Source organism: Anguilla anguilla, chromosome 2, assembly GCF_013347855.1.
Source record: "Anguilla anguilla isolate fAngAng1 chromosome 2, fAngAng1.pri, whole genome shotgun sequence".
NCBI lineage: Eukaryota > Metazoa > Chordata > Actinopteri > Anguilliformes > Anguillidae > Anguilla > Anguilla anguilla.
The window spans coordinates 3,812,880-3,829,006 of record NC_049202.1 but is presented as its reverse complement, the minus strand read 5'-3'; the positions used below and the strand labels follow the sequence as shown (position 1 = coordinate 3,829,006).

The following is a 16,127-nucleotide window of genomic DNA, read 5'->3' as shown; positions in this document are numbered from 1 at the left end:
TCCTACAATATTTTTAGTTAATGAAGACCTTCTCAAAACACACCGTCCAGAGATTATATATTGCTATATTATTTTGTACTGCATTTTCACTTGCAGATGGTGTCACCTTTCCTGTTACCTGACTACTGAAACAGTGCGATCTTCCCTGAGTAGGTGCTTGCTTACCAGTTCTGGCCCCTGCGTTGTTTTTTTACAGAATACCAAGAGGGAAGGACAGTCACTGAATTTGGGGTTTTAGGCTACTTTATTTTATTTTTTAGCACTTTCTGCATTGCACCAGAAACTGGTACCTTCTAGAAGCCCATTAAGTCTGTTGTGTTCTAATTGTATCGGAAAAAAACACTGAACACTTCGAGTAGATGGATTGCATAACGCCCTGCTCATCCTCCCGACATTGTAGGTGGTAACAAATGCGTGTAGGTAGGATTTCGCTGGCAGACAACAAAAAGGACGAAAAATAATTCAAATTTAAATTAGGTTTATTGGCATGACCTGCATTACATTTACAATTACTGCATACATGCCAAAGTATGAGTACAACAAACGGATAAACATAAGAAGAATACAACTTTGTGTGCGTGTTTGGTATTAGTGTGTGTTAGCTTGTGTAATGTTATGTCGTGTAAATTCTGTGAAACAGGGAATACAGTATGCAACAATAATTAAGAAAAGCAGACAAAAACTACTAAGTGAACCTTCAGTAGTGGGCTGGGGTAGATAGGAATGTGAAGAATAAGAATAACCATGACGCATTTCGGTTTACGTCGCATTACGTAGCCAATGAGATGGTCTTTAGTAAACGTAAGATGGCTGCGCCCTTGAATGCCGATGATTGCTTGTTCTTTCGGTAGGATTGCATGAATATGTTTCGGTAATATGACAGATACGTAGATCCCTGCGTTAGGCCGTATCGATACTTTGTGGAACTTGTGTGAAACGAAAATGATTCTGAAAAACCTAGAAAAATGGAACGTGCGCGCCTCGATGGCATACGCTATAGGTGTTTGGACAGTGATTGGCTCGTGCGGATACTATAGGTTTTTTCGCAAGGAGAAAGAGGATAAGCCGCAAAATACGGAAGGTACGGTTTAGTTTTTTAACCATGACAGTGGTAATTAGCTAGCAAGTCCACGTCCGATCACTGACCTTGGAAAGGTTTTTATTTTAATATTAATGGTCGCTTTTAAACCTGCCGTGGGCATACGTCACAAGTGTAACAGTTCTGAATGTAATGTGTTCGTGTGTCTGATAAATATGTCCTTCATTTTGAAAGCTTGGAGTGTGCTGTGTAATCCGTAACTCAGTTTGATTAATTAAAGTGAATTTGTTTTTGCAGACGAAGAACTGCTCGTGGACAAATTTTCGACAGAAGAGCAGGAGGGGAAACCGAAAGGCTTCCAATCCCAAACCACAGTCGTTTACAAGGAGAATTTCGTTCCTTATTCTACAAGACTTTTCAATTATTTGAAAACTCTAAATGGGGGTCCTGAAAGTACAGTGGAAAGCGACAAGTCTGAAAAGTGATGTTCAATGCCAAAAGAATGCATTTGTATTTTTTTTTTGCTTTGCCCATAATTAATTGAAATTCTAACGACAAAAAGTATATTGTGTTTCAAACAGCTGTTTTCAAAAAAATATACACGATGTAATTTTTATTAAAAAGAGGTCATTTGTTCGTGAAGAATATTTTTAATATATCTTTTTTTTTTTTTTTTTGCAAATACAATATGGCCTTCCCTCATATTAGGTGCAGAAGAACAAGAGCTTCCCTCATAATCCAGAATTTGAAGAAGGAATCAATCAATGCTTAGCATCTGACCATCAGTTTATAACTGATGGTTGCTTGTTTGAATCCTGACGTTGAACACTTTCTATGGTGACTGTACTATGTTGTACAGTATGCTAAGTTGCCTAAGTGCTGAAGTGAAAGTTCATAATGTGGAATACGTCAACCAGGATGTTTGTGTCTTGTACACAAATTATGTGATGATGCAGAATGCTAACTACTGAAATTGGTGTTGTTTCAAATGCTTGTAATGTTCAAACTAAAGTTCATGAGAATGGTTATTTCAAGACCAGTCTGGACAATGTTCACTTCCGGTCTTGGAGCAAAAGATACAGGCAGCACAAGAAAGGACACTGGTGTCTTTACATCTTGCTAAAGAGCTACACCAGTCATGGAGTACCTTGGTAGGAAGAAAAGGAACAACTGGGATTTGTGGATACTTTGAGGAGCCCTTTATCAGTGAAGGGCCCATAGCCAGAAATTATCCACCAATTGCTGTAGGCTTTGTTGTAGCATTACCAACATACTCTGTGATTGGTGGAGATCGCCTCTGTGGTTTCTGATAGTAAAGTGGTAATGTTACTTCAGGCTTGCACTTTCCACAGCAATCTTCTGAGAATTATCTCACTTTTTCTTGTTTTATACACTTTTTAGAAGTTTTTTTTTTTGGTTCTTCTTAAAAATTGCACTGCCCAAAATGCAGTGGCTGAAAAGTATGGGAACACATATTCCCCTAACTATAAACTAAACTGTATATAAAGTGGATTTGTGTGTGTGTGTGAGAGAGAGAGAGAGAGAGAGAGAAATGCTGTACCTGTATTAGTCATCCAAGGATTGCCCAGTGAAAATGTAAGTTACACAAAAAATGTACTGGGATTACACCCCAACCTTAAATAACCTTGATGCTCCGGTGCACATTAACCGGTTTACTGGTATTTAAACGATTGCCTGGACTAGATAGTAAGATTATGAATGTGAATGTTGCATATCTGGTTCTGATGCAATACCATTTTGATAAGCAAGGGGGCGGTGGTAAAACAACACCGGTAGCCAGATAACGTCTGGAAAATCTGAACGTGCTGTTACTGCAGTGGAAGTGAGGAACCGTGAAATAACACCATGAAAGCAATCATTCAGAGAGTAGCGAAAGCAAGCGTGACAGGTTGGTAAACAAATAGTGCTTTTGCAAACGTTACTGATGTATACTTCGCTAGGTTTCAAGCTTGCTTGGTCAAATTATTTGACCGGTCGTCATGAACGACGGGCCTTGCAGTCAAATGGTTTTGCTAGCAGCTAGCTAGCTTGGTTATTGCATGATTATATCTAATACCAATGTTACGTGAAATAACCTTATACTGCTAACCAACCAATCTGACCAGTGGCATTTAACTAATTTCCAATAGCGCTGTAATGCGGTAGGTAGTCTAAGGCGAGTTAAACAGCAGCTAAATTGCTCTCAATAAAAATAACGTTAGATAAATTAGCAATGCATTAAGTACATTAACCTTAAAATTCCGGTGCGATTTTTGCAAACATTCATTGCAGAAGTGCAAGCTATTCTTAGTCTTTGCAGCTGCAACATGGTGAATAAATAGTTAGTTTAATATTGCTCAGCATTAGGCGAACATACAATACGATAGCAAGAAGTTTAGCCTCTAAAAAGCCGGGCGCGTCACTTCCTGGTTCCACCGGGGGGTGGGTGTGCTCTGCCTGTTGCGTCTTTGGATGACCATGCTATGTTTATGGAAACTACGCTGTGACGTATTGTTTGCTATTCTGACGAGGATGTAAATCCAGCAATGCGACAATTTTGGTTGCATAAACACAAAATAACAGAAACAGTTGCATTCATTTAGGGGTGATTTGTAGAAACCAATACCAGTCAGAAATTCAGTAACTCTGTCTATCAGTAAAAATAGTAACCTTGCTACCGAGCCATATGGTTCTTGTTTAATCTGACCATATCTTTTTATTAGTTAAGGCTAAATCATGTTTATGTGCTTATATTCTATGATGTATGCGTCTCTGGATAAGAGCGTCTGATACATGAATGTAATGTAAGAACACGGACCTGCCTCGTCACCGTAATTCATCATGTATTAATTCACTGCAAGCCAAGCCAGTAGTCTGTACTGTAGTTGTTGGATGTTTGTATTTCAGTGGGAGGGGAGCAGGTCAGTTCCATTGAAAGAGGCCTGTGTGTTCTGCTGGGCATTTCTTTGGAGGATACACAGAAGGATGTTGACTACATGTGAGTACTTTCTGACTGTTTTATTGCTTCAGGGATCACACGCAGGTAATGAGAGGACAGTGTGTGTACACGTGTGTGCGCGCGTATGAGTGTGTGTGTGTGTGTATAAAGGACATTACATTACATTACATTACAGGCATTTAGCAGACGCTCTTATCCAGAGCGACTTACACAACTATCTTACTTTATAATAATGAGAAATCACACCAGGGCATAACTTTGTTTACCAGACAACATAATGCATATATAATATTGCTTTAAATGCTGTCATTTTGTATGAGTCATTTCTCCTTGTTTTAGTTCCATTTTCTGTTTTTCTGTTACTGTTGTACTTTGGCTTTGTCTCTCTGTAATGCGGTCAAGGCTGAGCCCTGTAGTGCTTTTTGTTGAGAGTGATTTTATTAAGTAAAATGTGATTCTCACTGGTATTGCTGCTCAAGTAAATTCGAATTACCCATTTTGGTGGATTGCCAGTGTGGTTATGCCTTTCGGGAGGTCAATGTCACAGAGGTTCCAAAACTTTGTGAGCCCACAATCCATTTACTGAACAAATACGCTTTCAGTGACCCGCCTCTTCTTCAAACAGCCTGATATATGCTCAAGAATTCCATTCAAATGTCACTGATGTGTTTCAAGGAACTGCATGTAAACTGTAACTACCATTGGGCAACCAGTGCAATATTTAATTTGATGGAACGCATATTATGGCCAGAGGTGGAAAATCCAGGTTCAGAAAGTAAAAGTCCTTCCCAGTATTTAGTTCCAGGTAGCGGGTGTGCATCTGCGTGCGTTAGCCTCTAGCGGGTGTGTCTGCGTGCGTTAGCCTCTAGCGCGTGTGTCTGCGTGCGTTAGCCTCTAGCGCGTGTGTATGCGTGCGTTAGCCACTAGCGGGTGTGCGTCTGCGTGCGTTAGCCTCTAGCGGGTGTGTCTGCGTGCGTTAGCCTCTAGCGGGTTTGTTTCTGCGTGCGTTAGCCTCTAGCGGGTGTGTGTCTGCGTGCGTTAGCCACTAGCGGGTGTGTGTCTGCGTGCGTTAGCCTCTAGCGCGTGTGTATGCGTGCGTTAGCCTCTAGCGGGTGTGCGTCTGCGTGCGTTAGCCTCTAGCGGGTGTGCGTCTGCGTGCGTTAGCCTCTAGCGGGTGTGTGTCTGCGTGCGTTAGCCTCTAGCGGGTGTGTGTTTGTGTGCGTTAGCCTCTAGCGGGTGTGTGTCTGCGTGCGTTAGCCACTAGCGGGTGTGTGTCTGCGTGCGTTAGCCTCTAGCGCGTGTGTATGCGTGCGTTAGCCTCTAGCGGGTGTGCGTCTGTGTGCGTTAGCCTCTAGCGGGTGTGCGTCTGCGTGCGTTAGCCTCTAGCGGGTGTGTGTCTGTGTGCGTTAGCCTCTAGCGGGTGTGCGTCTGCGTGCGTTAGCCTCTAGCGCACGTTAGCCTCTAGCGGGTGTGTGTTTGCGTGCGTTAGCCTCTAGCGGGTGTGTGTCTGCGTGCGTTAGCCTCTAGCGGGTGTGCGTCTGCGTGTGCAGGGTGCGGAAGATCCTGAACCTGCGGCTGTTCGAGGACGAGAACGGGCGCGCCTGGAGCCGCAGCGTGATGGACCGGGGGCTGGAGGTGCTGTGCGTCAGCCAGTTCACCCTGCAGTGCATCCTCAAGGGCAACAAGCCCGACTTCCACGCCGCCATGCCCGCCGAGCTGGCGCAGCCCTTCTACTACAGCATGCTGGAGCACATGAGGACCGCCTACCAGCCCGAGCTCATCAAGGGTGAGACCTGCTGCCACCCGCCCTCGCCCGCTGCCACCCACCCTCACCCGCTGCCACCCGCCCTCACTCGCTGCCACCTGCCCTCCACTACTGCCATCTGCCCTCACCCGCTGCCACCCGCCCTCGCTGCCCTCGCCTGCTGCCACCCGCCCTCACCCGCTGCCACCTGCCCTCACCCTTTGCCACCTCCCCTCGCCCGCTCTCACCTGTCCTCGCCCACTGCCACCTCCCCTCGCCCGCTCCCACCTGCCCTCGCCCGCTGCCACTTACCCTGTCCCGCTTCCACCTGCCCTTGCCTGCTGCCACCCTACTGCAGGAGCAGGAATACTGTAGGATTGCAAATACTGTAGGAGTAGGGAATACTTTTGAAATACTGATCAGAGCAGGGAATACTCAGGAGCAGGGAATACTGCGGGACCAGGGTGCGGATAAGTGGGTCGGCCCACCAGGGGGAGGCTACTTAGCGCGTGCAGTGGCATGGTGACGGATCGGAGGCCAGCCTAATTATCCTCCACAGCTATTTCTGCCCGGCAGGGAAATGTGCTGATCTTGCACTTTCACTCCTGACGTGGTGAGCACCGGGGAAATGGGACACCGCCTGAAAGAAAACAGGAAAATGTTTTAAAAGTTGCATTTTTATCTCCCTGCCCTGTCCCCGCTGCATAGCCTGTCAAACCATAACCCAGCGGAGGTCGGCTAGCACTGAGCAACTGTCCAGTTCTTCTCTAACAGTTGGTCCCCTCTCTGACAGATGGGCAGTTTGGGGCTTATATGCAGGTCCACATACAGAACGATGGACCCGTCACCGTCGAGCTGGAGTCTCCCACAGGGCCGACGGACCCCAAAATGGTAAGCTGTCGAGCTGTCCGAAGTCTGAAATAAGGTGTGTGGATCTGTACTTGGTTAGATTCTCAGTTGGTCTCCCCTTTGAACACGTACAGCATACGGCGAAACAGAAACAACGTTCACGTCTTTGAAAAACTGACGATCGTGAAACATGTTTTCATGTTGACGGTTGAATTTTTTCCCCCCACACATCTGGTTTCCCCCATTGAAGTTGTCCTGCAAATTACAATTTGATAAACATTTTACCTGCAAAGCAAATCGACTCCTGCCTGCAAGGCTTCTGTTGTGCAGTAGGTGGTGCTGTTGTCATTTCCTGCTTTCTTGAGATTCTATTTCATTCCCAAAATGACCAGCAAAGTTATTAAAGACTCTCCAGTATCATGCTTTTTTTTACTTTATAAGGAAACTTTCTAACTATTGTTAGCTATAGCAGACTGGTGAATGTAGACCAGTAAACCCACGTAGGCCTTCTGTCATGGAGGGGAAATCGTTTGGAGGCTGTAGCTCAGCGCTTGGCACTGTGTGGATTGATGATGGGTGACATGACAAATATATTTATTATATTATTTTCATTATATTATTGACATCCACACCGGTAGTACTGAACACTTTTGTTCTTCCGCATTCAGGCTAATGTGGCTCTGAATGTTAATAAGAGGCGGGTCGCAGAAAATCTGTTCGCCCATTGAGTCTGTCGAGGGAAGGGGTCAATGTCTCTTCCATTTCAGTTCAGTCAATTTGGCGAATGAAGCGAAGTGCAGTTCATTTTCTGAAAAATTCCCATTTTGGGGAAAAATTTTGGGGGCGCTGTTTTCCCCTCAGTTCGTGCGTCGCCTAGATTTGGGGCGCTGTTTTTAGAAACCAGCGCTCTGGCTGGTCTGGACGAGGTGTGTAGCAGACCGTTTTCCGGGGTCGGTGAGAGGCGGAGTTAGTTATCCGCCTCGCAGAAACCGCCGGAGCGGAAGAAGAGAAGAAAATGTCCGCCGCTGCTCGTGACCCCGTGACTGACGGGCGCGAGTAGGAGACTCTTGATTGGCGCAACGAAAATCAGGGTTCGCTGCCCACAGCGTGAGCGCCCCTGCCGCCCTGCAGGGGACCCTGGCACTCTCGCCGGCCCCTGCCTCCCCCTCCCCAATCCGTTTCCATGGAGACAGCGCCGCAGTGGGCGGGCGGGTGCCCATTGTATCGGGAACATAAATAATTTTTCTTTTCTTTTTTTTCTTCTTCTTCTTTTAAACATATATATCTGCAATCATACCGCAGTGATTTTTCTTATGAGTCATCGTAGCGCACCCTCGGATCTTGAGACTTATTTCGCCTGCGATTTCATCGGCCTTTATAAGGGCCCTGTTGCCATGGTCTCGAAAAGTCGTTATTTTGACAAGAACTCAGAATGTATTATGGTGGCTGACATATAGCTGGGCACACATGCGCATGGACTCCTGGAGAGAGGAGTGCGTTTTTGTAAACTGAATGGATACACGCAGATTAACTCAGTGCGTTCAGTGTTGTGTAATGGGGTGGCGAGCTCTCAACGTTGTGGATGGGAATTAATAAGGTTATTAATTAATTAATAAATGACTTTTTACACACGCTGTTCAGAGACGGAGTCTACCGGCAGGCCCAGCGTCTGGGGGGGGACAACCGGGGAAGCTGTCCCGGGCCCAGCCCAGGGGGGGCCCAGGAGAGAGAGTGATCCTCACTCCTAAATGTTGGCCATTGATTGGGGGCGGGGCCCATTGAGATAATTTTGTCTGGGGCCCAGGCATCATGCACGCCGTCCCTGTCTACCGGCACAGCACAAAGTCTGTCTTCTCTTATTTTATTTATTGAGAACGTTGGGCCTTTTTTTAATTGAATTGATTGATTTCCTTCATGGCTGCCATGCCAGATGCTTTGACGAGGCAGGGCCTGACCTCTGTTCAGTTTAAATGCCTGCCAATCGGTTTGCGAGTCGTATGCAAGCAGACAGTCTTTGGAATTTTAATCCTGTCTAGTTTTGGAGACTGTTCCAAGGCGCTGTTCCCTGACTCGGCCTCTAGGTGGGATTAAACTTTAACAGAGGTCAGCAAGCTTATCCAGAAATCGATCGTCAGCCTTTTCTTTTTATTTGAAAATTTTATTAAGTTACTTTTTTTTTTTTTACCTTGGAATACGACCAAGCTGGAAATTTCAGTGAATGTTTTGCAACCTGGATTGTATAGTGGGAAGTCTCGCCAGTTAAAGCAAGGTTTTTCTTGTGCAATGCCTGAGGGGGGTGGTGGGGGGTTAGAGCGGAGGAACCACAGTCGTGATTGCACCTGGCCCTGTTGTCTGTTTAAAAACGAGCTCGCGCCGACTTTTCCTGAACCAGGTTGACTCACTCGATGCCTAAAGTAGGCCAAGCTGCGCGCGGAACCTGAATTTGCCGCATACTGTCAGTACCTGTAATGGGGTTTCATGAAAATAAATAAATAATTTTTTTTAAAAGTAGTCTCCCATGAATACCGCCTCCTTTTTTATTATTGATGAAGCGCTTGGTATTTTTAACTACCGTACGAGGCTAGCACACCGGGAGCCTTTGAAAAAAAAAAAATCAGAAATAAATCATCGCTTCGCCGGCCTGAAATGCTGATGCAGCCAAATGCAGCCAAGTCCATGGCCCAGGTTCGGCTCAAAATCAATGGTGCGCTGCGATGCGCAATTATAGGGTTTTCATGCATTTGATTTTGCATGTAACGATCGTGGAGATATTTAAAATAACTACAAGCTGAATGCAATATTATTAAAATATATATTTATGATATACGCCAGTTTTAGTTAGCTATCTAATAGTTCAATGGGCCCATGCTTCCCTGGCGATGTTCTAAAATGATATTTATTTAATGTGTTAGTGCTGGTTGACACAGAAGCGCTAATAGCTACTGCTTTTTCCTCGCTAGTTTCAGATGTCCTCGTGCCCAGCCTCCTCTCTGTTTTCCACGGTTACGTGCACATACTGAATGTTAATGTATGCCAGGCCTGATATCTAGATCCATTCTCCTCATTACATTTAAGACTTTAGAGGTATGAATAATGCAAAGGCTTTTTAAAACATTCCAACAGGATGTTACGGTCTTAATGTCACATTTATGTTATAAATATTTCCTTGGCCGTCATAAAAGTTTTAGCGCAGCCTATCAGAGCGCCGCGTTGAGTGTTCCGCTCCGAAGTGTTCCATCGTGGCCATTGAGCCGGCAACTGGAACGTTCGTTGATTTCAAAACCAGATTAATAAAACCTGTAATGCTCTCGCTGGGTTTCCCCTATAAACGCAGCACATCTGTTCGGCTAATTTCTCTCACGGCAGTCATGTACCTGGCTGGCACGTCCGGAAGCAACGATGGCGCTTAAGAGAAACGAGGATCAAATGGGGTATATTCTCGAGTTTGGAGGAAAGAGTCTCTGGCCACCTTGTGGCGGTTTGTGACGAATCGCCTCTTCAGTCGGTACCCGGGTTCATCCAGTTTAAATCAACAATCTTCTAGTTGGACTTTGACCTTGAACTCTGCTGCTTACTGATTTAGATTGTTTAGAAAGCCCGCAACTATAAATTATGCTTATGACTTGTACTAGAGATGTCATGTTGCCCTTTGGTGTTTGATGTTCATTTTGTACTGCTCGTTATAATTTGCCCTGGATAAGAGCTTCTGCCGAATCTGGGGAAGTATTCAGAAATAAATGATCCTTTCATGAGTGGACCTGATTTCTGCCATGTCACAATGATTGATGACTGAGGTCACTGTGCTTAGGGAAGGTTTGAAATCTGGCTGAGTCTCATTTATCTACAAAAAAAAAATCTGTTTCTCCTTGCAGTTTTTATTGCATTAATATAGACATAGGCAAACAAGAAAGGCAAACCAGAATCATGTAGGCCTCATTCTATCATTTTCTCCAAGCTCATTAATTCACTGTGATGCCCTGCAATGTTCCAGTTTGGTCACAGGGAGTCAGATTAAGGGGGGGGGGGGGGGGGGGGTGAATCTTTTTCTTCTAATTGGTAATAATCTCAGCAGTTATTTAACATGCATGCCACACACACACACACACACACATACGCTACACAGGCACACACCTCAGGCCATGTGCTGTGATTTCCTTGGCTAGGGTGGGATAATAATCCATATGATAATCAGCTGTCTGTTAGCCTATCTGCGCGTGTCTGTACACAGAAGCCCTCTGGTCAAATACTGCCTGAACGGAGAGCTCTTATCAGCCTGGTCACAGGCTCTCTGGATGAGCTGTAGGCCCCGCGCTGGAGACGGCTAGCACAGCTCCTGCTGTCAGAATGCATCTCGACTGGCCCCGCCGTCCGCCGTTTGGGCTAATCTCAGTGGCTTCATCAGTGAATTCCCCATCGGAGAGTCAATACCGAGACGATGATATCCAGCGGTGTCACTACCCCCCCGCCATGTTATTTGCACAGGCCAGGGACTGTACGTGCACTCGCTAGAGACATCCGCTGCTCGAATGACTGGAATTTTAATTTTTTTGGGGGTGTCTGTATGGGGTCGCCTGTGAGCTGGGCCATTTCACCCTGGAGAGGGGGCGCTGTTGCTCGCTTTCTGACTGCCCCCATGATGCAGAGGGATTAGGAAACCGAACAGGGCTCGGAATCAGAAACGGCATTAGAATGTTCCGTTCGCAACATTCTAATCGCGTATTTGTGACCTCACACCTTAAAGGGCTTATTGGCGTCCTGTCGTTCACCCCCCCCCCCCCCCCGTAGCTCTCCAAGCAGGAGAAGCAGCAGCAGAGGAAGGAGAAGACGCGGCCCAAGCCCCCCTCGGATTCGGCGCGGGAGAAGGCCGCCTCGCGCCCCAAGGTGGACCCCAGCGCCAGCAGCGGGGCGGAGGGGGACGTCTCGTCCGAGAGGGAGCCCTAATCCCCGAAAACGGTGAGCTGGCCCGTCCCGGTGCTTCCCGCTGTTAACGGGATGGCGGGTGACCTCTCCCCCGCACCAGTGAGGCCAGCTCGGGTCCTCCGGCTTCCTGTTGGCGGTACAGAGACGTATGATGCGTTGATTTAGGTTAGGAGTGAAACTGGGGTGGCCAACGCAGTAACACTTCCTTTTACATACATTACATTACATTACATTTATTTAGCAGACGCTTTTATCCAAAGCGACGTACAGAAGTGCACATCATGGTCATTGGAAGAACTACAAAACACAGGTTCGATAAGGTACCATACTCATTTCGTACAGCTGTATTCATGCGCCTGAGTGCTGGATATTTACCAGGGAAATAAGTGCTAAGAATAGCACAATGCTTACATTCTAATAGAGGCGTTTCCAAGAAGGTATTAACGAAATTCCTGGGAAGTATGCAATTAATCTCAGGCTGTTAGCAACCTCGACCTTAACTGCCAGTTATTCGCTTGAATTGATCAATAATAGAGGAGGTGTTTCTCAGTATTTCAGTTTTAGTTTCTTCGTATTTAGCTATTTTTGTCCTATGTTAATTAGCCAATTATGTGCTCTTTTTTTAGCACGTATTTGCCTGGTAAATACCTAGTACTTAAGGGACTGTAGAAGGAAGCGGTACCGCTAATCCTGGTCCTGGTGGTCCATAGGGTCTGCTGGCTCTCGCTGCTACACAGCCCTTAGCTGACCAGTAAAAAATGGCGGATGACACAGCCCATCTCCTTCATAACCCTGTCTCTGGCTGCTCTTAAGCACAACTCCCCTCGACAGGGTTGCCAGAGTCCGTGAATGAGCTCCAGCGCATCAGGATTCAGAGAGTTACATAAGGCCACTCTGTCACAGACTGAGATTGTGTGAGTGTGTGTGTCTGTGTGTGTGTGTGTGTGCACGGTGCTCTGTGAACTTCCCCAAAAAAACACACCGCGGTCTCTCCCGCTTTGCATTATTAAACGAGAGGAAAAACACAGCATCAGAGTGCCGAAGTCTGTTCTTAAGGCGTAATCATCGTGTGTTTTCCCCGCCCTCGCTCCTCCCCTCCCCTCCCCCCCAACCTCCCCACTGTCAGCGTCAGAAGTCCGGGCTGTGAAGGGAACGGCGGTAATGACGGCGATCTGTCTCTGTTTGGTTTTTCTAGTTTGGCAGAAAGCGCTGTTGCTGAGACTTAACGAACTACCCAGAATCCCCGGGAGAGTTTAACATCTTCGGCGACATCCCCCCCCTCCCCCACCACCCGCCACGAACCTCGCCGTTTCCAGACGTGCCTCCCTCTGGGGGGGGGGGGGGGGATTGGGCAGCGGGGACGCCACCGCTTTCTCTGTCCGCCATCGACACCACGGAAACCGACGCCACTCCTGCCACCACCGCCTCTCCGCCCGCTTTGGAAGGACGGGGCGAAAGGCACCGTATTTCAACCAAAACACTCTGAACGATGACAGAGAAAGTGCCGGAAACAGACGTCAACATCTGAGTCCCGGCGAGATTTATTCTCATTGGTCATCGCTTTACGCGTTGGTTCCCCCGCCCCCTCCCGTCCCCTGTCTTGAGCGTAATGCGTCTTCACATCTTTGATCTGTCGGTCTGTGGGTTTGAACGTAAAGTTGGATTTGTATGCATTTTGTGTCTTTTTTTGGAAAGGAAAAAAAATACACACATATCTGCTGTCTTTTTTTTAGGAGCCCAGCTTTCAGACTGTACTGTTTATCTTGTTTTGTTTGCATGATCTTTGTAAATATGATATGTGGTGCATCATGTCTACTCTCTGTGCTTGTGAGTGCGTGTTTATGCATATATGTGTGTGTGTGTTTGTGTGTGTGTGTGTTTGTGACCTCTACGCGGTGTTTTGTTCAGTCTTACACTGGCTACGGAGGCAGGACTTGCACATCATGGATGTATACTGGAAGCCATTAAAGCAGCTATAAATTACATTTCCACACTACCTGTCAAAGGTATGAGTGATGTTTCATTTAAACGTGACCCTGCATGCATGTGCATTAGCAAGCTGACGGGGAATGTGTCCTCTGTTCTGGTGCATGCCCATCTGTGTGTGTGTGTGTGTGTGAGTGTGTGTGTGTGTATGTGCGCGTGCGTGCGAGTGTGTGTGTGTGTGTGAGAGTGTGTCTGTGTGTGTGTGTGTGCGCGAGTGTGTGTGTGTGTGAGAGTGTGTCAGTGTGTGTGTGTATAAGGGGGAAACGTAAACTTAGTTCCTGATTCTGAGCACATTCTAAATCGCTGCGACTCTCTTGCATGAACATTCCGGAAGCTTGTTCCTGGGATGTGATGGAAGGACAGCCAGCCCCGTGTGACACACCAAAACGGCTCGCGTCTCTCACTCCCCCTGCGTGTTCTCTTTGTACGTGTCACTTCCTGTCGTGCTCGTGCCACCCCCTCAGCCAAAAAAGAATCCCTGGCCTGCTGTCAGAGAGAGAGAGAGAGAGAGAGATGTTACTGACATCATTGAGGTCCCAATTAGGCACATTTCAGTCTCTTCTGTGCGTCTGAGACGTGACCTTCCGACCCCAAGGATTGCCGATCCCTTCGGCGAGCGGGTGACCACGCCCGATGGATCAATGCCACACGCGTCCCTCCTCCCTCATAAATCATCAATTAGGAGACGGTCCCGCTTCTTTCTCTTTGATTTCCCTGCGGTTGCCAGGTCACACGGAATCCCCCCTTGGCGTGACTCCCCCTCCTGTTTATGAATGTGGCTGCTGTGTGCGAGGTGGCGCATGAAACCGCACGCCCTGGGATCATGGGATAGGAGTCCCGTGCGAGAGCTTCAGACCGGTCTCTCCACTGGAAATCCCGCTGTGTAAATCGGTTGAACGCTGCTTGAAAAACCGAGTTTCTGGAACATACCCAACCTGCAGTCGTGTCAGTCATGAGCGGCAGCATCCCCGTGCCAACACGTGTGTTTCCAGAAACTCCTGCACGCTCGCTCCCAGGCCACGTCTGTGATCAGGGATTTCTGAACTCGGATTAATGGATTCTGCCCACACTGAAATTTCGCTAACTCTCTCCACGCTAAACCTCGCTCTGTCTCGTTTGACGTGGGGGTGTGTTTCGGGGAAGCAGAGGCAGTGCGGCGTGCCTGTTCTCTCGGTCGTAGCTTTCGTCCGACGTCACGTTACGGCCGTCGTCCGCGCAAATCAAATCCGCCTTCGGAAATGTACGGCCCGTCCCGCTCCTCTACAGGCGATCGCCTCGTCTTCCCGCGTCCCGTGTCCTCGATCCGTCTTTGGAATTCCTGTCATCATCTCCCGTTTGGGAAATGCGTTGAGATGGCAGAAGAGCCCCCGGGAAGGGGGGGGCTGGGCGTTCCGGGTTTCCCCCCCCCCCCCCCCCCCCCCCCCGGTCCGCGCTCGATGCGGACGTCGTTGTCACGGCGACACAGCGAGCGTGTTTGCGCTCGATGACGAGGGGCGTATCGATCCAGCTCCCGTTTTACGCCCAAATTCAGTGTTCTTATAGCAGGCAAACAATTTTTTGCAAACCTATTTTGAATATTAATACAGCATTGGCACTGACAGTAATATGACATATCTAATGCGTAGTGCTAATTGAAAATGGATAAAGCACAAATAAAAATTTTATTTTTATTTTATATCGCTTAGGAACCGCTTGTGTTTTTTTTTTCACCCATCCTCATTTGATTTGCCAGTATTGGTTGTCAGAGTAGTGGGCGAACCAATCACAGCTCAGTTCTCCTGTGGCGGCGACATGGCCACACGGAGCAGCCCCCCGTTGTCAATGTTTCAGAAAGCAGCGACGCGTGAAGACGCGTGCGGGCAACCCTTGTGCCTCTGACGGAGGCAGCTCATTGGACGGAGGCCTGCGGAGTTGAGATCCGAGCTTCCTGACCCGTGAGTCGTGTCTTTCTCCCCCGGAGGGCAAGCCGAGCGGGACAGAGATCCGAGCTTGGCGGCGCGTGACTCCGGCGTACCAGCTGAAGGTCTTCCCTGAGTGCTTTTTTTTTTTTTAAGGGAACTCCATGTTGCGTAGAGCACAGGGCGTGAATGGAGTGTCTCAGATGTGAACATTCTCGGCTGGTGCACAGATACAGATTTGAGTGTTTGAAACTTCATCAGTGGCAGGAGAAAAGGAGCGATTTGTGCGTGTGTGAGAGTGTGTATGTGTGTGTGTTTGTGAGTGTGTGTGTATATGTGTGCGTGTGTGCATCTGTGTGTGTGTATGCTCGAGGCGCTGTATCCAATTGTAGTTTCATGAAACGCTACTGAGTAAACAGCTATGGCACTTCATTTCACAACTGAAAAATGTGAATTTCCTATTCGCTCCGAAATAGAAGGAACCCTAGGCAGCTGTGAAATGGATTTTTAAAGGGAGCTTTACCCTAAAATCAATTTTTGACGGTAAATTGATCTGTCCTCTGATAATATTGTGGAGAAAAGCATCAGTGACACCATGCCTAGGTTCTGGGTATATTGCATATCTGTCTGCCATCCTGAAAAATTCTCCCTGAATGAATCGTTTTGTGTCGCCACGGAAACCGCACCCGCTCTATACACAGTAGTGGCAACGCATATCTGAGTCAAAGCAGC

General features: G+C 47.4%; 1 protein-coding gene across 2 annotated transcripts; it reads left to right on the top strand.

The window, feature by feature from the left end:
- Nucleotides 1-775: 775 nt before the first annotated feature.
- Nucleotides 776-13,502, top strand: dtd1 (D-aminoacyl-tRNA deacylase 1). 2 transcript variants are annotated; one of them, XR_004763327.1, is made up of 8 exons: nt 776-1,081; nt 1,337-2,948; nt 3,947-4,037; nt 5,549-5,784; nt 6,536-6,633; nt 11,377-11,544; nt 12,343-12,389; nt 12,707-13,502. XR_004763327.1 is itself a non-coding variant. In XM_035400007.1 (6 exons), exons 1-5 carry the CDS (start codon nt 2,906-2,908, stop codon nt 11,530-11,532), a joined length of 624 nt encoding a protein of 207 aa, XP_035255898.1. In that variant the 5' UTR covers nt 2,580-2,905; the 3' UTR covers nt 11,533-11,544; nt 12,707-13,502. The 2 variants fall into 2 exon arrangements, 1 of the variants encoding a protein (XP_035255898.1); XM_035400007.1 differs by lacking the exons at nt 776-1,081; nt 12,343-12,389 and having other exon boundaries at nt 2,580-2,948.
- The last annotated feature ends 2,625 nt before the right edge of the window (nt 13,503-16,127 follow it).

Excerpts from the sequence above, each read along its gene's own strand:
- dtd1 (XM_035400007.1), top strand. The coding sequence starts at position 2,906 with ATGAAAGCAATCATTCAGAGAGTAGCGAAAGCAAGCGTGACAG. Across the intron at positions 4,038-5,548 it reads CAGAAGGATGTTGACTACAT|GGTGCGGAAGATCCTGAACC; the intron begins GTGAGTACTTTC and ends CTGCGTGTGCAG. Across the intron at positions 5,785-6,535 it reads CCAGCCCGAGCTCATCAAGG|ATGGGCAGTTTGGGGCTTAT; the intron begins GTGAGACCTGCT and ends CCTCTCTGACAG.